The 26,273-nt window shown below is 36.3% G+C and overlaps 1 protein-coding gene across 1 annotated transcript in view; it reads left to right on the top strand.

Moving 5' to 3' along the window:
* The window catches only part of ITGA2 (integrin subunit alpha 2), a 105,286-nt gene that overhangs the window by 67,134 nt on the left and 11,879 nt on the right, over positions 1–26,273 (top strand). Inside the window, exons 10-26 of the mRNA XM_004058870.5 lie at positions 1,600–1,676; positions 3,447–3,585; positions 4,475–4,620; positions 6,360–6,503; positions 8,473–8,676; positions 9,402–9,538; positions 10,681–10,820; positions 13,620–13,771; positions 15,447–15,557; positions 16,120–16,202; positions 16,627–16,768; positions 17,887–17,979; positions 18,563–18,639; positions 18,723–18,806; positions 22,290–22,392; positions 24,030–24,140; positions 25,098–25,202. Coding sequence (XP_004058918.4) covers positions 1,600–1,676; positions 3,447–3,585; positions 4,475–4,620; positions 6,360–6,503; positions 8,473–8,676; positions 9,402–9,538; positions 10,681–10,820; positions 13,620–13,771; positions 15,447–15,557; positions 16,120–16,202; positions 16,627–16,768; positions 17,887–17,979; positions 18,563–18,639; positions 18,723–18,806; positions 22,290–22,392; positions 24,030–24,140; positions 25,098–25,202 — 2,048 coding nt within the window. The remainder of the gene's footprint in view (positions 1–1,599; positions 1,677–3,446; positions 3,586–4,474; positions 4,621–6,359; positions 6,504–8,472; positions 8,677–9,401; positions 9,539–10,680; positions 10,821–13,619; positions 13,772–15,446; positions 15,558–16,119; positions 16,203–16,626; positions 16,769–17,886; positions 17,980–18,562; positions 18,640–18,722; positions 18,807–22,289; positions 22,393–24,029; positions 24,141–25,097; positions 25,203–26,273) is intronic.

Below are 26,273 nucleotides of genomic sequence, written 5' to 3'. Positions count from 1 at the left end.
ATATGTTTTGCCTAAAAGATGACACAGAATAATAATGTTTAATCCTGGAGAGATTATCAGGAAGCAAAGAAGCTCATACACTGTTGATAGGATGATAAATTGTTATGACTTTTGGGGGACAATGTATTAATATCTATCAGAATCATAAATAGTTTTACCTTTTTACACTGTGTTATGTAAGTTCTAAAATTCTTGAATTTGTTTACAGTAAGCATATATATTTTTAAAATTAGAAAAATACAGCAAAGATTTTTAATAGTTCAGTTTTTGAGGAAGCATTTTATTTATAGGACCTAAAATAATTTACTTAGGTGGCCTTGGAAAATCTAATTAGTGCAGAAAGATCACGTGTTCAGGTGCTCACTGTGTGGGGGACTAGCACACACTTCACAGTTGGTTAAAAGAAAAAAAAAACACACATGATCCAAATCCTAGTTCTTGATGGTTAATCCAAATAACTCTTTGCAATAAAGACCATATGTTATTGGAAACCTATGTATCAGGTACAGCCTTAGAGTCTGGGGCTAAAGGAATTGCATAAATTATTCATTCATATACTCAAATTTTGATTTGATTATCTATTGGAATTACCCAAAAAGCGTTATTGCTTCTTCAGTATCCCATGGTGCTTCAAAGTTGTTTAAATAACCATTTAAATCCAGTGTACCCTGAGATAACACAAAATCACTAGGCTATCCACACTGATAATTGTATTTGTTTGTAGTGGAATGAATGAGAACAATTGCAATCTACAAGCTAGCTAGAAATGACTTTGAGCATTATTTGCTATTATGGACTTTGGGGAGCATTATTCTATTTTATTAAAAAGTATCTCTACTCATCCTGTGTAAATTATCTTTTCTAAATAAGACTATGTTGTACAGTACAGTTTGTCTTCTTTTCTATATTAAAGTGTCAGTCCAGTAATTTAGCTTCCTTTTGTGAAGATTAGTGAAACATAGCCATTTTGATCACACTGTATGGAAAATAAGTACCAATTGCATCTTACAGTGTTAGTGACACAGGCAAGCACATATACAGAACCAGAACAAACTTCCCAATTGGTAAAATTCCTACTCAGTCTTGAATTCTGATTCCTAATAGCTAACTCAGTTATCTCCCAGCAGTCTTCACTACAGATCAATTGCCCAGCCCTTCCAACTGCATCTGAGATATGTGTACATTATCAGTACCCATATTTCAAAGCTAAAAATTCAGTTAGTTTCTTAGCTAGTAATGATCAAGTTTTTAAAAAATTATCATCTCAGTTTTCACCTTACCTTATACCCTTTGTTGAGTCTCCTTTGGTATCAAGAACATCATATATATTCTGCTAAATACATTAATGTTCAATTAAGATTAATGCCAACTTTGAACACTACCTTGGAAGTGTTGTTATTTCTATAACCTGCTAGAACACTTTCTTAGTAATTTTTTCTTCCCAGAATACGCAAGCTCTGTATTTTTGGGTGAGTATTGGAACAGTGTGTGTTTGTGTTTGTGTTTGTAGGCGTGTGTGTACATACGTGCCTGCTTGTGTTTGAAAACTTGATTTAAAATTACTGACAGTAATAACATTTTTAAAATTGAATGTTCCAGGTACTGTTCAAGGAGGAGACAACTTTCAGATGGAAATGTCACAAGTGGGATTCAGTGCAGATTACTCTTCTCAAAATGTGTGTATATCAGATAGCCTCAAGCCATGTTGTCATTTGGCATAACACTTCCAGACACAGTAGCCTTATACATAAAATAGGAAGACAGCCATCTAGGGATCAGCCCTTCTGATTCCTAGTCACAGTCATTTAGTTTCTTTGTGCTGCTGATTTACCTCTAAAATTTGAAGGTTAATAATGTCTTCCCTTCCCTGTTTCACAGGGATCTTATATGGGGGAAAACTGATAGTATACCGGAAAGTCTTTGAGTACTCCAGGGCACAGACTGTATATTAACTTAAGGTATTATTCCTGCAGGAATTTTCTTTGAATCAATTAACTACTGGAAATGTTTGTTAAAAACACGTACTCTTGTATCATCGTCATGGTCGAATTCTGAGTTGTCATAGTATCTTTTTCTAAGAGCAGACAGAAAAGAGTTGAAAAAATAAGGAGGTAGGAAAAACGTGAGATGGAATTAGAGTACAACACTGTCTTTTCAGCTCGGGGAAGTCTATTTCTATCTCTCAGAAACATCCACCTCCTGGGCCCCTGATTCTAATTTGAGTCAGGAGGTGAGAGAGATAGTGAAAGGAGGGGGAAAAAAAAGAAAGAGATCCTGGGAATTATTTAAGGAACAGTAGGAAGTCCCAGGATTTGATCGGCAGGTCAGAGGACCAAGAACAGCTTGTTTTCTGTCTAGAATCAAAGGAACTGACTTTTTCTGGATCATCAATCCTTAGAGATGCTCATAGAAGTTATGGATCTTTCCCTCAGAAAAAATGTAAATGAATCTATGCACGGAGAATTTTGCACACAATCCCATGAGGTTTTTGTACATACACTGAAGTCCTTTCATGCACCCCAAATCGAGAGTCCCTCAATTTACTACAGTCATTCACATAACTTCATGGTCTCTTATCCTCAAAGTAGAACACATCTTTTCCTTACTTGCTATTTTTCATGGCTTGTATTTTTTAGTCCAACATCTTATCTTTGGTATGCTCTAAGATAGAAGAACAAAAAATTAAAAATAGTGTATCTCATCCTCACCAAATCTGCCTCGTTTGATGATTTATAGCATTGAGTGTTTAGACTGGGTTTCAAGTCAATCCAGAGTAGGCATCTTCCTTTGCCCTCCCCACAGGGCTGACAAATGGTTATTTTCCTTCCAATAGATTGAATGTCACAGCTAAAGTTGCCTCTTGTAGCTGTGCTATTATCAAATAGATGGAATATAGGAATATACTGGAACATTTGAGAAGGGGTCAGGAAGAGAGAGGAAGAAAGCTGAAAGTAGAACAGGTCAGAAGAGGGCCTCCCGAGCCGTGTCTGGGATAGCAGAAGCATCTCCGTCTCTCCCGTGTCAGTGCTTCTGTTTCTCAAGCATGTCTCATATCCGGCTGTGAGCTTTCCTTATAAACATGTGGAGTGAGAGACTCACTTCTGACTCCTTTGTAAAGTTCATAAGGGTTTACCATTGGCAAATATATGCCTTTGAAAGGGAAATTTGAAGATGGATATGTACCTGTCCTGTACTACAGGTTATTACAAAGGTTTGTCTGTATAACATGTCATACTAAATAAAGTCCAAAATAACACAGCCAATGGGAAGGCTTGTTCTCTAGCACAAATATATTAAGACAATTCTAAGATTTATCAATATATGTTCATATATATTTCATCATTTTTAATAAATCTAAACAATTTATTTCAATGTTTTGCCTACCCTGCATTCTTATGTTTTAAAGGTGATTTGTTTCAATGATCTTCATTTTTCAATTATTTTAGGATATTCTGATGCTGGGTGCAGTGGGAGCTTTTGGCTGGAGTGGGACCATTGTCCAGAAGACATCTCATGGCCATTTGATCTTTCCTAAACAAGCCTTTGACCAAATTCTGCAGGACAGAAATCACAGTTCATATTTAGGTAAGGCATGGTAATAATTGGCTCAGCAAACTTAAGTTCCCTTGCTTTAAACCAGCTCTTTGTTGAATCTCAGGGTGAGTTCAGCAAAATCCTTCAACTGTCATCTAATTATCATATTTATTACACATACATATGTTGTCTCTTTGCCAATTGGGCCTTAAGGCATAACTACTTATTGGAATACTATATTATACTCACTAGTTTCTTCTGGCTGGTCAAGTGGTTGTAATTCCTGGAACATGATTGTGTTCCTCCAAAATGGAAATAGTTCCCAAAAGTCAATACAGTAAGTGATAGTCTTATAGTATTTTAGAGTTCTTAGTCTTCTTGTTCTTATAATAAGCAGCCACTGATTTTGCAGACTTACTATGGGACAGTTCCTGAGCTGGCTAGTCTATCTACATAAACATTTAAATCTTTCCAACAAGTCTTTCAGGGATGTTTTGCCTTTGAGAGATAGCAAGATTAACAACTTGTCTAACGTTCAACAACCTAGTAAGCAGCAAATCCAGAATTTGAACCTCAGCCTGTTTCCAAGACCTGTGTTCTTTCTACTGTGCAACACTACCTTTTAAATACATTTATTCATTCGTTCAAGAAATATTTGTTGAATGCCAGGTTCACAGGTGGCTGATGAGGACAGCGTGGAATCTAGAGGCAGTTTTATAGGTAGAAGTCCCACCTACACAGGGAAGTGCTGCAGGTCAAAGGACAGGAGCAATTCATCTTAGAAAAAGGAAGACATGTCCTCAGTGATGTATTCAGGAGCACTAGAAACTTTGCATCACATCTAACACAAAAGGATCTCTGGTCACCTTTACTCACTTCCTTTAACCTTATTTTGCTCAGATATTCAATGGTAATCACTCTGTTGCTCCTTCCCTTTTAGGTTACTCTGTGGCTGCAATTTCTACTGGAGAAAGCACTCACTTTGTTGCTGGTGCTCCTCGGGCAAATTATACCGGCCAGATAGTGCTATATAGTGTGAATGAGAATGGCAATATCACGGTTATTCAGGCTCACCGAGGTGACCAGGTAAATCTCACTGTTTAGCAGGTGAAATTAATTTTAGGGGCAACTGGGCAGGTGGGGAGTCAGGTGAACAGAAATGGAAAACAACATGGCCTGAGTGTCTACTCTGTGATTGGCTCTGTAATCTGAGTTTACTTAGTGTATTCCTTAAATCATCACAACAATACCAAGAAGACAGCCCTCCCTTTTGACAACTGACTGGGAATTTAGCTAGCTTTCTAAGGTCACACAGCGTCCATGGATTGAGCTGTCATTAAAACTCAGTCCTTTCTGGACTCAGAGGCTGTCCTGAATGATTGCATCCCCTTCATGTTTTTGACTCCCAGGATTAATAATGCATGGACATTATTTAGTTGTGATGGCAGGCACCTAACCACTGCTTTGTAGGTAAGCACACACTAGGAACAAGGATTTGGAGAGGAAATAATGAGAAGAAGGGAGCAGCACAACATTATAAGGACTGAACTTTTACATCTGGACCTGTCAGAATGTCCTGCTGGTTTTGAAGATTCTAAAAGTAAAACAATTATCTTCTCTGCCACTTTCAGCTGATGGGTGACAGTTTGGTAGTTAGACCCTATGATGAATCCCAGGTATGGCCCACTACAGCAAAGGTCTGTTGCTAGAGCAAAGGCTAGCTGATTGCTTCCTGTTTCCTCACTAAACAGTTTTGACCCAGGGGCTTGACACACATTTAAAATGAGCATCACTAATCCCTGACAACCAACATAAAGTGGTTTCCTTCTTTAAGCTGGAGAAACTTACAAAGATTTCTCTTCTCTGAGATTAAGTGTGATCCTGCTGTTCCTATGGATTTTCTAGGAGTAAGAAGACCCGAGTTCTTGACTTCCGTGACCACAAATTAGCTATGGTCGCATACTTTTCTCTCGTTTTAAATATTTTAAAGAAGTTCTTTTTTAATTTAGAAAATAACAGTGACGGTGTTATGGAAGGAATCATTTCTTAGTCATTTCTAAATCCTTAAAAAGTGTTCACATAGGCATGCATTGAACGTTGTTGAATGGGATGAAGGTTCAAAGTCTCAGCTTTTCTTATTTTAATTTATCTCCACCTTGTCCTCCTGTCCCAATCTATCCAGCAACTACTTACCTGTCTCATATCATGTCATGTACACTTACATCATCATATGTGCTTTCCCACTTCCCTCTGCCTAGAAAACTCCATATCCTTCTTACTTTGCAATTTGAATGATATTTTAACTTTCTAAGCCTTCCTGACTCTCCTGCTTTCTGATCACTCAGCCTTTGGGACTTGCCTCTATTACAATTTATTTTACTATAGAAGCTTAATTATTTATTCTCCCTGCCTCTACCCCTCCTGCCTTTTGCTACGACAAACCTCACATACCTACAAAAGGTTTGCCTTATAAGTATGTCTTTGACCCCCTGGCATCAGAAACACCTGGAATGCTAATTTAAATTGCTGTGTTCTGGATCACATCCTAGACATTACTTCAGAATCTCTAGAAATGGGTCTCAGGGATCTGTATTTCAAAGGCATTTTCTTGGAGATTCTTGTGCACACTAAGATTTAAGAACCAGGTATTAGATGGTGTTAGAACCTGAGGGAAGGGACTGTGCTCTCTATCTTCATGTTCCAAGCACTTTGCAAATAGTAAACACTCAATTTTTGTGTATTGAATGAGCAGGTAAATGTTCAGTGTAATATTAGAAGTATATGAATCCTAGGAATTCTAAGTTTAACATGTTTTATTACTCCAGATTGGCTCCTATTTTGGTAGTGTGCTGTGTTCAGTTGATGTGGATAAAGACACCATTACAGACGTGCTCTTGGTAGGTGCACCAATGTACATGAATGACTTAAAGAAAGAGGAAGGAAGAGTCTACCTGTTTACTATCAAAAAGGTAAAAAAAAAACATTAAACTAATAGTTTAATTTGCTTTAGTACTGGTAATTTCACTTGCATTTGGAAAGAAAAATTTATTATTATTGAGTGATAATTTGCACAGATAGTATGGTTTACATTTCATCATTTTTGAGGATGTCCCCATTAAGTTATGATTTTAAAAATCACATTAACAGGAAAAACTAGAGTTGAATGTATAGTGTACTGCCATTTTCCATGAGAGGTCTTTGAATATATAGTCTCTTATGCAAATAAAGCCATTATAAGTGCACATCGTTTATTGAAATATGCACACACACAAACATTTGTGTATTTCTCTAGTATCATGTAATTTTTTGCTATAAAGACAACAATAACAGGGCAATGCTTTCTTGTTATCAGTTGACAGTGAAAAACAGAAGTTGTACCAAGCACTTTGTAAATTCCTTGTGATCTCAGATGCTTCCTGCATTAGTTTGTCAGGAAGTGTCATTGCTTAGTGTAACATTTAGGCATGTATCCAACTCTTGAAGTTTCAAGTCCTTCCACAAAAAAACACCATACGTTAACATGGCAAAGCATAATTTTTCCAATTTGTGGACTGAACTCTCTAAATCCATGTATATAAGTGTAGTGAACTCCATGAAATAAAAAAAGAAAACCAAATTAAAGGCACAGATTGACATAGAAAATTATATGCTCCTTAGTATATAAGAAAAAGAGAAGCTGATGTTAAAGTAGTAAATACTATGTTTAAGTATTGTGATATTTTATACTACCTGATTTATTGATATTTATGTAAAAATTAATCTTTTAACAGAAGTAATTAATTAAAACAATTCTAAAGCAATTATACATATAAAGAATGTGTAATTGAGTATCAACAAAGGCTGGACCTAGTTACTTGTTGAAAAACTGACAAATCCCCCATTCTTTAAATATTTCTTACTTGTGAGATATACTGAATTATCATTAATTGTTGAAAATGAACAGATCTTTTAATACTGTGTCAAACGCAGTAAAAATTTTTATAAGATTATATTAAAGGAGAAAGAACACTGACCCAGTTTCATGGTTGAGAAACATTGCTTTCTTGTGAAGTCATGAAATATTTCCATACTTGATCATAAAATCTAAGAAAAAAACTGTTTTACAAGGAAACATCTTTTCCTTTGTGCAGAATTATTTAGTGTTTTTAATAATGGAGATATTAACAATCTCATTTTCTACTTCCTGTACCACTATAATTATGTCACTATTTGGTAATTTTTACAGAAAGCCTAAATTAAGGTATTGTGTTTTATTTTGTTCTGTGTCTGCTTTAATTTCATTGAAGATATTAGGAATTTTCACCAGAAAAATTTTAAATCAAAAGGTTGGAAATAGATGAAGATCGTATTATTGAGAGGAAAATGAGACCAAGAAATGGATGCTGTTCAGCTACAGTAAAGAGAATTATCTACTTTGACCTTGGTTTATGAGCAGATATTTATGACCTTACTGAAATTCTTATTTATAATTCTGATCATAAATAGTTCAGGTTTAAAATTCTATCCATTTTTAACATTAAAAAATTAGTATGGTCATCGATTGCTCTGAATTTTATTTTCTTTTTTATTTTATCATATTTCTTTCACTTTTTTAAATAGATGGGGTCTTGCTCTGTCACCCAGGCTGTAGTGCACTGGTGTGATCATAGCTCACTGCAGCCTCTAATTCCTGGGCTCAAGTGATCCTCCCACTTCAGCCTCCTGAAGTGTGCTGTGTGCCACCACTCCTGGCTAACTTTTTACAAAAATGTTTTATAGAGACAAGGTCTCACTATTGCTCAAGCAGGTCTCAAATACCTGGCTTCAAGTAGTCCTTCTGCCTCAGCCTCTGGAGTCTTTGGGATTACAGGCATGAGCCACCACACCCAGCTGCTCTGAATTTTAGTTATACAAGTTGTAAGGTTTGCTTTAATCATCCTTTTGTTTCCCCTTTGCAAGGGCATTTTGGGTCAGCACCAATTTCTTGAAGGCCCCGACGGCATTGAAAACACTCGATTTGGTTCAGCAATTGCAGCTCTTTCAGACATCAACATGGATGGCTTTAATGATGTGATTGTTGGTTCACCACTAGAAAATCAGAATTCTGGAGCTATATACATTTACAATGGTCATCAGGGCACTATCCGCACAAAGTATTCCCAGGTAATCCATGAGCTGTATGGTGATGTATGTATTTGTGGGTCTTATCATATTAGACATAGAAAGCGTCATGTAAACCATGCAATCCGTCCCCCTTATTCTGTAACTTCATTCTTTCACTCAACAAATATTAAGTGAGCCTCTACTGTGTGCCCAAGCACTGTTCTAGAGTCTGGGGATGTTATAAGAACAGGACAGACACAATTCTGATCTTTGTGTGCCTTATATTATATTGGAGGAGACAAATAAAAAAAAAAGAAGTAGATGAGATAAAGTGTTCCAGATAGTAATAAAGGAATTTTTAAAAAAGCAAATGAAACTAAAATAGGAAATAAAATTTCAGCAATAGAAGTATCAGGTGGTTGAAGGGGTGACTAATGAGGCCTCACTGAGCAGCCAATTTTGGAGTAAGACTGGAAGGAAAAGAACTAGGAAATTAACCCCGTACCTGAACTTGCATCAATTTGCTCCAAGTCCACTGATCTTTTCACTGGTTTATGATTTTTTATTAAAGATTTATGCTGTCCCTTCGATGAAAATGTGGCTGTAAGAGTGATGCAGAGATCAGATAATAAGATGTGATTAAAAAACGAATCTTTAGAATTTGTAGAGAATAAACACAATCTGGGAAATTACTATATAGAAAATACAATGATGAAATTCAGAGGCTGCCATTTTCTGGTTCAGCTGTTGTGTACTATAATTTCGTGTCAAACCTGCTCTTTTAGAAAATCTTGGGATCTGATGGAGCCTTTAGGAGCCATCTCCAGTACTTTGGGAGGTCCTTGGATGGCTATGGAGATTTAAATGGGGATTCCATCACCGATGTGTCCATTGGTGCCTTTGGACAAGTGGTTCAACTCTGGTGAGTCAGGAAGAGCCAGACACAAACTAACCAAAAATTACCTGCTAAGAAAGCAGAACAGATGTCTGTACTGGTATTATAGAAATGCCACATGCATTCTATAAGACTATAGGGAATCGATGTATCATAGTTTGCACAAAGGAATAAATGTGTTTTTCCAAGTAGGAAAAATAGATATATTTGCTTACCATTAGAAATATAGTTCTCTCCTCATATGGTGAGTAAAACAGTACATAGAAACCATAAAGTTCTGGAAATGGTATCCAGGCTATTTCTGAATGTTATCTTCCTATAAATAGCCTTATCTCAGCGTACAGAAGGGAAACCTCATGAGAGTGCATTCAAAAATACTGAAAATTCAGACCACACAAGTAAAGTGTAACTTCTATGTGACTGAATGGTATAGTTTAAAATTATTAGTCATAAACAATAAGCCATTATTTAGGTTTAGCTGACCTCTCATTGACCTCCACAGGAGTTGAAGATTCAGAGAGAACAGTGTGAAGGTCATGTGATTCAAGGTCAAAAATAAGGATATTGGGCTGGCAAGGGAATAGAATCAGAAAGAAGTTGATTATTCAATCAAGAATCTCCATTCATTTGTCTCTGTCAAAAAATGTGCTTTAAATGTCCAAATATTTGAAGAACAGAAAAATAATATTCATTGATTATTTTTTGTTTCTGAGTTTAATGATACTATTTACAAATCTCACTTGTGCTTTTAAAGAATGAAGTACATTATTTTTATTGCAGAATGAAACTTTTATGTGGAAAAAATAAAACTCAAGAATAATACTTAAGACTTTAAAAAAACAAGAAAATATATTTACTGAATAAATCAGTTAAAATCATTTCAGAGTAGCATATCAAGAGTAAATACACATATCCCAGAACCTAAAGTATAATAAATAACTAATATGTTAAACTTGTATTGTGTTAGTGATGCAGTCACAAATTTAAAAAAAAAAATTATCTCTGTCTGCCATCTTAGAGCTTTCAAATATATACTACTGCTAAAGTCCTTTGATAGAGAGTAGAGAGAAAAATTCAGTAATGCTGGTACTGGGTCCTCTATGATAAAGGATATAATACGTGTGCTCAGTAATAACATGCATCCATCTGTTACTCTTTATGTCTTTTAGGTCACAAAGTATTGCTGATGTAGCTATAGAAGCTTCATTCACACCAGAAAAAATCACTTTGGTCAACAAGAATGCTCAGATAATTCTCAAACTCTGCTTCAGTGCAAAGTTCAGACCTACTAAGCAAAACAATCAAGTGGGTGCGTAGATCTGAAATAATCTGTATAGAAATTGGTTAGCTTACAGAGTTTTAGTCCTGAATATAACATATTTTGGTTTGTAGGCCAAGAGAAATAAGGGTTTTAGTTATAGACACTTAAGTTTCCTTACACTGGAGATGCCCGAGAATGGTTCACTAGTCATGGAAGATTTGTTTAGATCTCCCTTCCACATCTCTAGAAGGTTCTGCTGCAGAAAGTTGTAATCTCTATGACATAACCAAGGGCCCTCCTGCTTTCATCCTTTGAGTTTCTCTTACCTCCATTTCTCTTACTTAAAACCTTGAGCATACACAGATTTTGCTGAACTGCCACTCAAATGACTATATCATGTTGGCTATGCCATGATCTATATAGGACAGGTTCAGTAAAAGTATCAAGTATTTTTCCTGTTGTTGAGGAATCAATAAACATGAAATAATGAAAGAAAACATGAAAAGCAATATATAACTTTTACCCAGTGTTTTAAATGTTCTAAATAATACAGAGAAATGAGTAAAAGTCTGAATTATGTCTCATCAGATGGGGAAGGGTGAGGAAATCATTGTGGGCAAGCATCAGCAGGAATTGTTGTCTTTTCTCTTGGGCTGGCCAAGTTGTCAACTATCTCACCTTCATCTCTTCTGCCCCAATTATCTCACCATGCTCAATACATAGCTTGCAATTTAACACTTGATTCAAAGCTACCTTCTTTCATTAACTGCTGCTTCATGGGTCCCAATTACCCTTCCGTCAGAATTTGGCTTTAAACTTTAGAACTTGTAGTTCCTATAGGAATTCAATTAAGTGACAAACATATTAACTTAAAGCTGAGAATACAGAAGCAGGTTATTTGCCATAATTCATACCAAGATACAAATAAGATGAGAACACAAAGCAAAATTAGATTCAAATCTGAACATGCTTTCCATATTTTCCTACTTTTCATATCCATTTGGAAGTTTTCCATGCAGATGTTCAAAGATTGACCCAATTTTGAGTAGCATATGTCACTTGACCTGCCATGTAGCACATCTAACTGAGCACACATGATAGTTAAGTCAAAAACCGTTGCTGCATAAACATTGTGGCTAGTCTGCCTCATAGGTTAACTTGGGAAATATATTATTTGGCAGAAACAGCAAACTGGTCAGCTCTTCTGGCCCTGAAGCATAGATGTGTCTCATGTATCTTCCCTTTTTGACTATACTTCAACCCTTATGGTGATGCACACTCAAAAATTCTACTTTCAGAGAATTTCCTTCCCATCCACAGGCTGCTGAGGGTTTCTGGCCTTTCTTACTATTGGGCATCTTTCCCTTTAAATCTTTTTTCCTGATGCCTTCAGGTCCACACAGACAAGCCAAGTGAAATGATTGTGAGCTCATTTGTCACTTCATTGCTTGGCAATAATAGTATGTAAGACGTGAATCCCATCTCCACAACTGTGGAAAGTGAATTTATAAAGCATATGGTTTCTATCATTTATTGCATCAGGTGCACACTTCACTTTAAGATTAATAACATAGCCCATGAAGCGATGTATCATTTTTATAAAGCTGCTTAAAAAAAAAGGAAAAGCATTATAATGTGGACTAACTTTGTCCTAACTGCACTCACCTCCTTGCCATTGTTTTTCCTTTACATCATCTTCACAACTTATTTTTAGTTTATTTAATTCTTTAATATTTTATCTATCTTTGTTGGCATTGTTAAGTCACTGGAGCAAGAAAAATTGTACAACATATATGATAGATTTTTTTCAAGGTAACATGTAGAATTAATGTTTTGGGAAGTATATACAACCTTTAAAATATTGAAAATAATAAAGTAAGATAGAATAACCCCAAATAAGGCAATAAGACAGCTGATGCTGTGAATGGCACCAGGTGTTCTCTCTCAATTTTGGACACACGGCTAGTGGACTTTAGTTGAAGGTAATAATTCTGATAGTTTAGACATCGGCTACTGACATCAGTTATTATCACATAATTTTTTTTCATGAGTTGGTATTAGGAAACAGAGGTTCAAAGAGGGTAAGTAAATTGCCCCAAGTCACAGAGCTCAGAAACAGCAGAATTAGGATTCAAACCAAGTCTGCCTGATTGAGACTTTATTGCTGCAGTGTTGTGTGCATTTCCCTATGTGAGCATCTAGAATAGGTCAAGCACTGTCCATGTTCCCTTAGAGTATCTCAGTTAATCTTCACAATAACAATTAATTCTTACAACTGGATGGAAGCAGAAAGAACATGAGCTCTTATTTCAAAAATACCCAACTTTTACTTCTGACTAGCCGTGTGAACTTAGGTGAATTATTTTACATCACTTATTCTAGTACATTATTTGAAAAATAAGATAATAAAATTCACTTTCCAGATTCATTGTAAAACTTGTATGGCATACATGAGAATGTGTCCAATTGCAGGCGCTCAGCAACTGTTCCTTTCCATTCTGTGTCTCCGTGTTATGAATAATGAAACCCGTGCTTGTGGGAGTGAGCAATTTGCCCAGGTTCATCACAGTGGGTTTCCTGGCGGCAAGTCTAGTTTCCTTTCCACTGCTCCCAGCCACATTTCTCTGAATCACATTTCTTTGTATGCACAGTCACCTACGTCACATCAGAGCTAGAATGACAAACGCTTTGTGATGCTAGCTATGGTTCACAAGCCACCAATATGAAGACTATTTCCATATTTTCTTGATGTGAGATACTTTGTCCAAGAAGACACAATAAAGCAAAGATGCTTTTTCCTATAAGTTGATTTGAAATAACATTTCTTTATGATTTTTTTTATCATAGCCATTGTATATAACATCACACTTGATGCAGATGGATTTTCATCCAGAGTAACCTCCAGGGGGTTATTTAAAGAAAACAATGAAAGGTGCCTGCAGAAGAATATGGTAGTAAATCAAGCACAGAGTTGCCCCGAGCACATCATTTATATACAGGTAAGGCCTCAGGAACATCCCTTTTGACTTTATTTCTTCCTAAAGACAAGAGAGTGGTAAAAGTCAAAAATGGAAGCTTATGAGTTAGAAAATGCTCGCCCTTCCAATGAATGCCTTTCTTATGTAATTCCATAAATAAGAAGCATATTTACTTTATGCTAATATTTATGGTCACAATCTATTATATAAGTCAGCAACATCAGATTTCATTTAGAATTGCAATGAAAGGGCTAAAAATACAATTCTTAAAGAAATCATAGATACAGTGTTTTCTTAAATGTTTAACAGAGAGAACTTTCCATTGGCAATAAATGTTATTTTGATATTTTCCTATCAGGGAAAAATTTTATTTATTGTTCAGCTACTGAAAAATAACTCCAATTGTGGTTTCTACTATTAGATTTAAGTTAACATAGATGAAATATAGTAGATTATGAGATAACAATTATTTGTTCTAATCGTATGCTGTAATTACTGTATTTAACATGGATTTTGAAAATTTCCCAAGTAAGAAAAATGCTTTTCAGGAGAAAACTTCCAGCCAGAAATTTATTTTATAAATGATGTGAATATTTCCACCTTGGAAACCACATAATGGCATTTGAAAGGATAATTTACTCAGGAAATCACTTTTTTAAAAGGATATTTAAGTACTTTCTTAGAATACAGTTCTCAGAATTTAAGGTGCGAAAGAACTGCCAGGGAAACTTTTAGGAAATGTATATTCTGGGTTCTTACCATCAGAAATCTAGGTTTGAAGGCCCAAGGAATATGCAGATCTAAGGAGCACCCCAAATATTTCTGATGTAAATGGATGGTACAGAGAGATCTTACTTCAAGAACTGCTAAGTGTAAACACTAGAAAAACATAAAGTTGACGGTTAGATGAATTAAAATCAGTTGAGTTGTTTAGTTCATTTTTCAATTTGAAGGTTTCTTGTTTGTGAAGACATAGACTTCTTTTTTGTTAAAGTGACAATTTTATAGATTCTTTAAAGGAAAAAATCTTATTTCCCTTCTCTCCCATCCTGTGCTAACTGGTGGATCAGATTGTACATGCAATCCCTAGTGAGGAAATGGAGACAGCCAAGCTGTTTTTCTTTAAAGTTTAAAAAAAAAATCCTTTTTCACTATTTGATATCAATGCCAGTTAAAGTACATCCTACTTGCTAAGCCCGCAGCCAGCCAAGGAAACATCTCCTCATAGTCCAGAGCTGTCATGGTAGACAGGCCCCCAGAAGGAAGAAGTCCTTCTGGGAGGACTTCTGGGAGGCCCCCAAGAGTTAAGAGTAAGTCCTGCCTGTGAATGGACTAAAGAATACCAAGATATCGCTTCTGAGGAAAAGGCAAATTCAAATGTTAGGATTTCATTTGTATAGACATAGTGCTTTCTTGACAAGAACTGATGAGCTTAACTAAGAATCCCTGCTTCAAATTCTTACTAGACCCAAGTCTCCTTTGGTTTCTTAGTAGAAGAGAGGCTAAAAGCAGAATTAGGATGGAAGAAAAGAAGCGAGAGTCTTGATTATTCACAACAAAGATATTCTACATAATTGAGAGCTGACTGTGCTCTTAATTGTAAACACATTTGGAATCATTTTCTTGTTTTAATGCTGCTATGCCCTAATAAACTGACTCTGTCTCTCCCTGTATGTTTGTGTGTGTGTATGTTTAGGAGCCCTCTGATGTTGTCAACTCTTTGGATTTGCGTGTGGACATCAGTCTGGAAAACCCTGGCACTAGCCCTGCCCTTGAAGCCTATTCTGAGACTGCCAAGGTCTTCAGTGTAAGTGCAGCTTACACTTCCTGGATTTAGACTGGCAAATAAAGTTCCACGGTCACTGCAATAGTGTCTGAAGGATGGTTAGGATGCAGCCTGAAAATTCTTAATTTTCTAAATGAACTACAATTACATATGCATAAAATTCACTAACACTTAAGTTCCATGACAGCAGGGATTTTTGTCTTTCTTGTTCACTGCTGTGTTTCCACTCCCTAGAGCAGGGCCTGGCCCATTGTATGTGTTCAATATATATTTGTTGAATAAATAAATAAAAATAAAGTAAATGCCTTGTGCTCATACTCAAAAAATATTACCAATACATATGAAGCTCTGTGTATAGCTGTCCCTGCCATAGACACTTTATCTAGCTCCCCCTGTGCAAATGATTATCTTGAATTTTGTGTATATTAACGCTTTTCTTTATATTTTGTTAAACATTTATATATTCCTAGAACATTGTTTGGTTTTGTACTTTATGTAAATAGAATAATATTGTATGTATTCTTCTGTAATTTGCGTTTTCAACCCAAGAGCAAATGTATGGATCTTTTTTCCTTTTTCGTAGATTCCTTTCCACAAAGACTGTGGTGAGGATGGACTTTGCATTTCTGATCTGGTCCTAGATGTTCAACAAATACCAGCTGCTCAGTAAGTTTTACTTTAAAGCTTGTTGTACAATGTAGAAATAAAAGACATACTAGATTACTTTATTCAAACGAATGTTTTTAGAGTTTTTCTACAAAAGAAACATTCACAACTCATAAAGACCTTTAAAAACTAAATTTCAATGTCTACCATCCACATAGGAGTAAAACAATAAGAAATATAAAATTATCTGTATTTAAATGGTTCCATTCCCTCTAATACAATAGCAGCAAAGAACAAAATCCAATTGCATTTACTTATTTGTTGTCAGTATCATTTTGATGCAAAGATAGTTTATTACACAGCAATTTTCTCAGTGTTCTAAGTAAGTCTAAAGAGTTTAGTTTTTTAATGAGTGAAACTTTAAAATACTGGCCTTTTTATTTAACAGTAATGGCTTTTCCCCCCTCCTTTTTACTTTTAACAGAGAACAACCCTTTATTGTCAGCAACCAAAACAAAAGGTTAACATTTTCAGTAACGCTGAAAAATAAAAGGGAAAGTGCATACAACACTGGAATTGTTGTTGATTTTTCAGAAAACTTGTTTTTTGCATCATTCTCCCTGCCGGTATGTGATGAGACCCTGCACTTACTTCCACCATGCTTCCTACTTATAGATCACTGTCTTCTCTATGTCCTCTGAGTTGTTTAAAGAAGCACCTTAACCCTCAGCATGATCAATCTGAAGTTTGTGGCTTCCGACTAGTTAAACCGCATGAGAACATAGTCTGGCTCTATATCTAGATTCTGCCTGACAGCTTGGGTCAGTTTTTCCCTTATCCTGAGACTTGGCAGCAGTAGCCAGGCACTCCCATAACTCTTCTTGAGCTATCAGTGTGATGAGGCTGCTGCATTCTGCACAGATGTGGTGCACTTGCTCTGAGACATTTGAGTCCCAAAGCTTAGCCTGAGCTTTGCAACTATGGTTGTTGCCGCTGCCAAGATGATGCATGCCAGCAAAGCCAACTAATCACATTGACTTGATCATTATACCAGGAGCACACTTGACCGTGAGTGCTCCCTGGTCCCTCCTCTACCACCAAATTATGAAGAAAAAAGGGAGAGAAGGAAAAGCTGAGATTTTCCAAATGAGCTATTTGATTAAAGGATTAAACAATGATTTCATTTAATTTAGAGTTAATGTGATCTTAATAGGCTTAGAGTTTCTAAACCTAACCTGACCTTGGTGTTTAAACACCCTGTGCCAAGTGGCAACTACTTCTTTTAAAGGGGGAAAAAAAAACCTGAAGAAAACTAAAAAAAAAAAACCCTCAAATTACTTAAAATACAGACAAACACCAACATATGATTTTACTTTCTTCTCTTGAAAATGCTTCAAATAAATTGAGAAAAACATATTCCTAAAGCCAGTATTTCAAAATATTGAATTAAAGCTATTCGTGCATCTGAAAATAAAAACTATCATTTTTTTCTGGGGAAAAAATACAGTATTTAATCTTTTCTTTGTTTTGTTGGATGTTCTAGGTATCTTTAGGGTTAGCAATAAAAGTAGTATATTAGCCACCTGGGCAGTATAAAACTTCAAGTCTTGAGATATAATAAATTATTTCACTATGAACCAACCTTACTGCTAAAATGCCACTGTACCTCTTTTACCAGGTGCGTGCATACACACACAAATGTTATATGCCAATTGATCATTGTTGTTTCCTTGGTCTTGTTCAGGTTGATGGGACAGAAGTAACATGCCAGGTGGCTGCATCTCAGAAGTCTGTTGCCTGCGATGTAGGCTACCCTGCTTTAAAGAGAGAACAACAGGTACAACTTGCATTTCATCCTCCAATCCATACAAGCCCTCCTCAGCACATATGCTAATTTACCAACATAACATCTTGCTATCATAATTTGATAGGCATCACAAAATAACTGCCTGCATACTTAGGGGAAGTTTTCAATATCTAAATGTTTTCTTTAAATTATTAATAAAAATGGGATTTTCTCCATGCAATTCATTCCAAAAGGTACACATACTATGGAAAGTTCTTTTTGTCTAAATATGTTGAGCAACATTGGTCAAAGCACTATACACAGAGTCACAGAGATCATTTATTAACCCCTAGTAACAAGTTTCACATCAGCTCAAAGCTTCCAAATTCAGACAGGTATATACGCCTGGATAACTTACATGTGTCACTTGGAAGTCAAGCTTCTCTAATTCCAATGTGAGGCATGGTAAAACAAGGTGGACAAATAAAGATATTCCACAAATTTGAAAGCTTAAGGTATATAAAATTCAGAATCAAATTTGAGTGAGTTTACTTTTATGAGAAACATTTTTTTTTTCACGTTGGCCTCTGAGTATGAAGCATCATAGACTGAGAAATTTTAATTTTGTCTTTAGGTGACTTTTACTATTAACTTTGACTTCAATCTTCAAAACCTTCAGAATCAGGCGTCTCTCAGTTTCCAAGCCTTAAGGTAAAACATAATGAAGTCATGAATGGAATGATGGATAGCTTTATATTTCTCTTTAAGTAATTTCCTAATGTTTCTTTCTATAGTGAAAGCCAAGAAGAAAACAAGGCTGATAATTTGGTCAACCTCAAAATTCCTCTCCTGTATGATGCTGAAATTCACTTAACAAGGTAGGTGAAGCAGTGGGTAACCTGCTGTCACTGACACCAACTCTAGATCAGAAGCTTTTTGGCTCATGGCTAAAGAAGTCCTCTGTATGCTCATTCTTAACTGAAGAATTTGAATTAAAATTCTTGTCAACTAAAACACGAGTCCACAGACATATTGGTCCCTAGGAAAACCTTGAGTGACTCGTTAGGCTTATTAAACTAATGACAGTAGCCCAGAAAGGCAGAGAAAGATCCCTGTAGCCACACATCACAGGCACACTCCACATTGCAGGCCCTCTGAGTAGCTGCAAACATTCTCAAAATGTTGAAACGGAACTCTCAAAGGTCCTGAGAGTTGTCTTCACTTTCTTCTCACTGCCTGCTTCCCATTGTGTGTGAGATCTCAAGCAGTATCCCCATTCCTGGACATTGAAGCCCCAAGCACAATGTTTTGCACAGAGTAGGTCCACAATAAGTATTGAATCTAGTCACAGTTTGAATATTCAAATATTGGAACTAGATCAAGTCTAGTTTCTGAGTGAAAAATTCCTCACATATCAGATTAGGGTTTTCTTCCAGCCAGGTGGAAAGGAGGTTTTTTCCAAAGGATGTTATCCATAAAGAAATGCTTTGTTCCCTGTTTTTACCTGCCCAAAGCAAGCAAACCTGAGAGCAGTGGTGTAAATGTCACTGGTTGATACAGGCTGTCTGTAATTGTTCAGAGGGACAGGTGTCTTGGTAAGTGGGTAACACAAATTTCACAGGTTCTAATAGGTTGATATCACTTTAACTCACACTTAGAAGTAAGGTGAGTTCATGGCACAGACAAACTGGAACACAGTTGTGCAGATGCGCTGGGCACAGGTGATGCCCTCCTACAGGCCTGGGAACCAGAGTTCTCTACCTGGTGAAGCAATAGGACAGCTTCCCAGCACAGATCAATGACCCCTGAATAGCACACTGCAGCACTTTCCCAAGAAATCCAGTGACAGCAGGTTTGTCTAACTTCTACCACATCACTCCAGCCCCTAAGAGCATGGAATCTGTAGATCATCCAATAGCTCTCTGAGCAAAAACAAAAAGGAAAATATGTCATCATGTCTCGAGCTTGAGCCAAAGAGCAAAGATGAAAAGAATGCTTCTGTATCAAGTGAGTTGCAAATAGCACAAGCAGAAACAAAATTCCGTCCAAATAATACATCTCTGAAAAAGTCATCAGTAACTGCAGACTTCAAAGGATCCCCACTTGCTAAAATAAGAAATTGGAAACAAATGCAACCAACCCAAATTGATGTTACCACATTACCTGAATTTTTTCCTTCTTATATTTGATCCTTTCTTCTAAATATTTTTTGTCAATACAGTCTTTTTATTATTCTACTCTCCTACAATGGCCAATATTTTCCCAGATATTTAAGAATGAAATAAATATAAGATTGAAATGAGACTGTACTTTTACTAATTATCATCTTAGGCAGGTATTTTTGTAATGGCAACTTGAATTCAAATGTATTCTAATGTTCTTTAAAATATATCCTCAAAAAAATTAACATAGAGAATTATAAAGAACAAAAGTTAAAATGGGTCCTAGTCCTACTACCTAGAAAACCCAAACATTGGAGAAAGGTACACAGTGAGAAGTCATCCCTCCCCACCTTCCCTAGTGCAACTCCCCATAAGAGACTGTTCTCAGAATATCTTCCAGATACAGGGTTGCTTATCTACCAGGATATATGCATGTAACACACACATACACATATATATACACTCACACGTGCACATTTTATTACCCAAAAGGAATGATAAAACACTCTTCTGTACCTTGCATTTTACATAATCTTAGAAATTTTTCATATGAGGACATACAGATCTAACTTATTCCAGTCCTGGCTGGATCATAATTTATGTAACCAATTCAATATTAACAAGACATTTGGTTGTTTTGCATTTTTATTTTGTTTTGTTTAACCATCATAAGCAATGCTGCAAAAAAATTAACAAACATCTTTGCAAACTTTTGGAAAAAATCCTACACAATAACTTAGTGTATTTCTTAGCAACAACTTTGATACTGTATAACTGTACAGTTATATTGTAAAAAAATGATGGGTAGAAATAGCGATAATAGTATTATTTCTGAAGCAGGATCCCCCTGAGTATAGATAATTACTATTATAAATATATGGATCAACACTTAAGTAGCTTAAGGAACACTTAAGTAACAAATGGAAAAGTGTCAGATCTCTTTAAAATGCAAATGCAGACCATATTAATTTAGAAATTGGCCCCATTTAGGATCTCACACAAAGATCTTCTGGAAGGCATAGGAAATAATTCATGCACACACATCCAAGCTTTCTGTTTCAAATCCTAGTCAGTTTTCCCATTTTCCATGTCAGGCTGACAAATCATTGTTTCCTCTCATATATAACCTTGACAAATACATCCACTCAAGTCTCCCTGTGACATATTTGCCTTTTAAGGATATGGAAAAAATCATTAAGGCATAAAAGAGGGAAAGACAAGGTTTTAGTAAAGAAACCCAAAAAATTCTACTTCAGAAAATATCCACCCCAAGTTTTTAAGAAATAGAATCAACATTCTATAATTAACGTAAATTGTCCAGTGGGAATAAATGGAAAGGATATGCACAGTGTTCTCAGACCCCTAGCCTCACCGCTCATCCCCTAATCCCCCACGCAAAGAAGCTACCCTGGTTGGAATCCCACCTCAGAGCCCCAGAAATGAGTGAGGAGAGGGGAGGTCCCCAGTTTCATTCTAGTCTGAGTGGTCCTATGAGGGTTTCTCTGATCTCATCATCACTTTGCTTGCAGAACTTAGTTGGCAATCTTAAGCAAAGAAGTTAAGATCAATCCAGTGGCTTTAGGTCCAGAGTACTAAAACCTCTGGATCATCCATCTTAAAGGTGGTCTCTACACTAATGGTGGAAACAGATTTGACCAACCCCATTCAGACCCAAACCATTCAAATTGGTTTGCAACTAGAGAAGGATGGGAAGAACGAATAATACAGGCATCCAATAATGAACACTGAAGGAGCTCAATACCCTATTATTATATTTTAGCCACACCAAAGTGAAAACCCCTGGCTTATAAATCCATTCATTCAACTAACAAGTACTGATTGTCTACTATGTTAACATACTAGTCAATATAACAGTAATCTTGGGAAGACTTCTACTATCAATTCTAAAGTAATACTTTTGTACTTATTTAGAAACTTGAGAATTGGTAGACATGTAACGCACAAACTCTTAGCAGAAAATCCACAAAGAAATATGTTTTCAAAGGAATTTATGTTAGTCTTAGAAACATACATTGGACCATAAGCCCATAGGCAAGCATTTCTTTTTATTTGGTGCTTTTGTAACTAAAAGTAAAATTTACTTTAACCTAAGCTGTAAGATACTTAAATAAAAGAAATATTAACCTTCAAGAACAAAAGCAAACTAAAATATTTGGCTTTACAAACATCATCCAACAGATCTACCAACATAAATTTTTATGAAATCTCTTCGGATGGGAATGTTCCTTCAATCGTGCACAGTTTTGAAGATGTTGGTCCAAAATTCATCTTCTCCCTGAAGGTTGGTAAGCCTGTCATAAGGATGGCAAATCCAGGAGAAAGTGAGAAGAAAAAAATGAGTCTGGAAAGAAAAGGAGAAAGTAAAAAGAAATTGAAATAGATCCGTGGTTCTCAAACTTGGGTGTGCACTAAAATCACCTGGAGGAATTGTGAAAACACAGATGCTGGGCTTTATCTCCAGGGTTTCTGATTCAGTAGGTCTAGGGTGGGCCTACACATTTGCATATCTAACAAGCTCCCAGGTGATGCTTATGCTGCTGGTCCAGGTGCCATACTTTGATAACCAATAGGCTAGATCATAGATAAGTAAACAACTGGGCTTTGTGCATAGTTATGTGTCTTGGGTAAGGGATACTTGATATATTTTGAAGACAAATGTTCAACATTAACCAACAGAGCATTACTATAAAGGAAGGTATTGCTGTGGGTAAAAGTCTTTGGCATATAATTATTATGCCAATTTATCCTCAGAGACCACTTCTGTTTGAGTTTACCATTTGTGTACAAATCTGTACAGTAATACTAGGTAGTATCTAAAAATATTTTTGAACCAAATTCTATTTACTATTAGTAAGCGATTATTAATCTAAAGATTACTACCAGTTAAAGATAAATTAATTTGTGAAAGAATAACTATTTTATATTGTAATTAAAATTAAAGAAACTTTGGAAAGTAAAAATAATTTATCTACTATCCTAAGCCAATACCATTTTATTTTTGTTCATTTCTTACTTGTTTGTTACATGGTTGCAACTCTGCAATTTTGTGATGATAAAAAATCTTTAGAAGAATCTTTATGATCTAGATACTATAATAGAATTTATGAAATGTGGATGGTATTTGGCAACTACATTCTTTAATGGGGCATCTATTCAATTCGCGGTAATAACATTCATAGAGTGTGTAATAAGTATACACCAGCCATGGTATCAAGTGCTTTACATATGTTATCCCATTTAGTTCCCAGATCAGTTATGAGCTTGGTATTATTATTCCCAGGGATGTTATTTAAAATATTTAAATAACCAGTAGTGTATGAGCCCTGGCCAATTAGAACAGAAACCCCCACCCATGAGAACAGATGCTGTACCAGTGCCCTGTGCCAGCACATACCTACTGAATTTCTGATCATCTTTATTTTACAAATAAGAAAAGCATAGAGAGGTCAAGTTCCTTGCCCAAGCCACACTGCTAATCAGCAGCAGAGTGGGACACAACACTCTGGCAGCCCAGCTCCACAGATGGCATTTTTAACCATTTATACCACATGTCTCACAAAGTCACAAATTACTTACCCATTAACATTGTAGATGTTGAGTTTTTTTCCATTGAGCCATTTATGCCTAGTGTTCCATTACTGGCACACTAAGCATGTGGGAGTTACTTATATCCTACTGCTCAAGGTCATTGCCAAGGTATGATCGAAATTTCAAAAAAATTGCAACCTCAGGCATAAATGCGTTTTAAGAGGTGAGACACAGAGACCTGAAGTGTGACTATAAAGTAATGGCTGACTTTCATTTGGACTCAATCTTACCACCTCGTAGTTGCCCTTCATCAACACAGGGGTTACTGGTGAATTTCCTTGCATCATGTACATCCTGTTGCAGTACTGGCACATTTTATTCTCTACATAGGTAACAACAGGAAGTGTTCCAGTAAGCATGGCAACTGTAATCATCCACATCCCTCAATATACCAAAGAAAAGAACCCACTGATGTACCTAACTGGGGTGCAAACAGACCAGGTAAAGATTACAAAATTGCCTTAAAAATGTGTACTTTCAAGATGTAAATAACCCATGAGATTAGGGTGATCATGTCTGACATTTTACAGATGGGAAACAGATGGTAACTCCTATGCAGCCCGGGTGCCAACTGACTAGCAGTTAATTGCATATTAGAAGAAGAATATTGTTACAAGAAAACAAATGGCTGAGTCTAGGGAATTGCAGGTGGCAGAAATTATTCCAAAAACCCCATTTTGGCCTGGTGAAGATCTGACTTTGACAGGCCCTGTGAAGGCTGGGAGGTAAGGGGCTGGACCTATATGGGGAGCATAGCAGGTCTTCACAGCTGCAATAAGGAGCTGGTCTTCAAGCAGCCAGCCTGGACTTTCGCCTGGTAATACTCAACCCTGGCTGTTCATTTTAATCCCTCTGTTCGCTCTTTTAAATAACAGTGCCCAGGCCTAACCCAGGCAATTAAATCAGAATCTCTAGGGATAAGATTCTTACACCAGAGTTTTTCTTTAACCACCCCCACTCCATCCACACCATGGTTCTAACACGCAACCTGGGCTGAGAAGCGCTGCTCTAGCCAAACCTCTTGACATTGGCTCATCTTCAGTCCAACAGTTGTATTATTTCTGTAGTGTGCATAGGAGGCTACAGAAAAATCAAAATCCTAAAATGTTGCAGAGAAAATTACCCTGAATTATTCACAGTGTTTAGCTATTGCAGATTTGCCTCATCATATGTGGGCTATAAAAACCTAGCCCACCTCATCAGTTCACATCAGGAGCATTTAAATAGTTGACGTTCACCTAGAGATTATATGAAGTGTGGCCAGGTCAGCGGCGTTGAAAGAAGCCTAACAGCCCTTCCCAGGCCCCTACAAGTGACAGTAGGATTTCCTAACATGTTGAAAGGAACATCATAAACTGTTTTGCTTCTGAAGTCTGATCGGGTGTTCTTCTTTTATAGGCTGGTGACATCAGTTGTAATGCAGATATCAATCCACTGAAAATAGGACAAACATCTTCTTCTGTATCTTTCAAACGTGAAAATTTCAGGCACACCAAAGAATTGGTGAGGACAAGTTAACGTGTAAAAGCTCCCCTCATTCATTTATTTCACCTGTGATCAGGACGCTGCTTTTCTCCTACCAGCTGATATCATAGAGCTTTCTTATTTTGCCTTTGATGCTTACATGAGTCAAGATTTAGAAAATATTAGGTTGGTGCAAAAGTAAATACGATTTTGAAACCCACAATTACGTTTGCACCAACCTAATATGTGGTCAAATCTAGGTTACTGGAATTATCTTATGCCACTTCTTACAAAATATAAGTTCCAGACTTTATGACATCAGAAGAACTCATGTGAAGCTATTGTGTTTATGCATTGTGCACTTTGGAAACAAGGCAAAGAGCTGTGAAGGAACTGGGTGTGTGCTACAGAGGAGAAGGCCCTTAAATCCCCCTTCCACATAATACTGATGTTGTTTATTTAGCTGTGAAATATGCTGCTGCACTTCTCTGTTTTTCAATATTTTGTTATTTCCTGTTCTCAAGCTATGCCTGCTTCTTTGGGAAAGAGACTAGTCTAGCATCTGGCGTGGTGCTTGGCACATATTAAATATTCAAATAAAGTAAACCTTTAGTAAGCAATAACGCCTAAACAAACCTCAGCTCTCCCCTATGAACAATATTGGAATTCTCCTGGTTTTCTTTAATTGCAATTGTTTTATTTTGTGAAGGATGGGGAAAACAGGAAACCAGAAGAATAAAATTATTTCTTTTAATGTGTATTAATCTACAAGTAGGTAAATGCATGCTGTAACTGAAGTGGGCCATGCTACCTTTTGGCCTTGAACATAGGCCAATATGTCATAGATTTTCAATTAATGACTTCATTTTTTAATGCAGTTTTACATTCATGGAAGAATTGAGTGGAAAGTACAGAAATTCCCATATACCCCCTTCCCACACAGCCTCCCCCACTATCAAAATCCTGCACCAGAGTGGTATATTTGCCACAATCGATGAAACTACATTACTATATCATTATCAACCAAAATCCATAGTTTACATTAGGGTTCACTCTTGGTGTTGTTAAAATCCATGCTGTGGAATTTGACAAATGTAAAATGACATGTAT

The sequence above is a fragment of the Gorilla gorilla genome, chromosome 19, assembly GCF_029281585.2.
Source record: "Gorilla gorilla gorilla isolate KB3781 chromosome 19, NHGRI_mGorGor1-v2.1_pri, whole genome shotgun sequence".
Classification (NCBI taxonomy): domain Eukaryota; kingdom Metazoa; phylum Chordata; class Mammalia; order Primates; family Hominidae; genus Gorilla; species Gorilla gorilla.
Note: the sequence above shows the minus strand (reverse complement) of the source record. Positions and strands in the feature narration are given on the sequence as shown.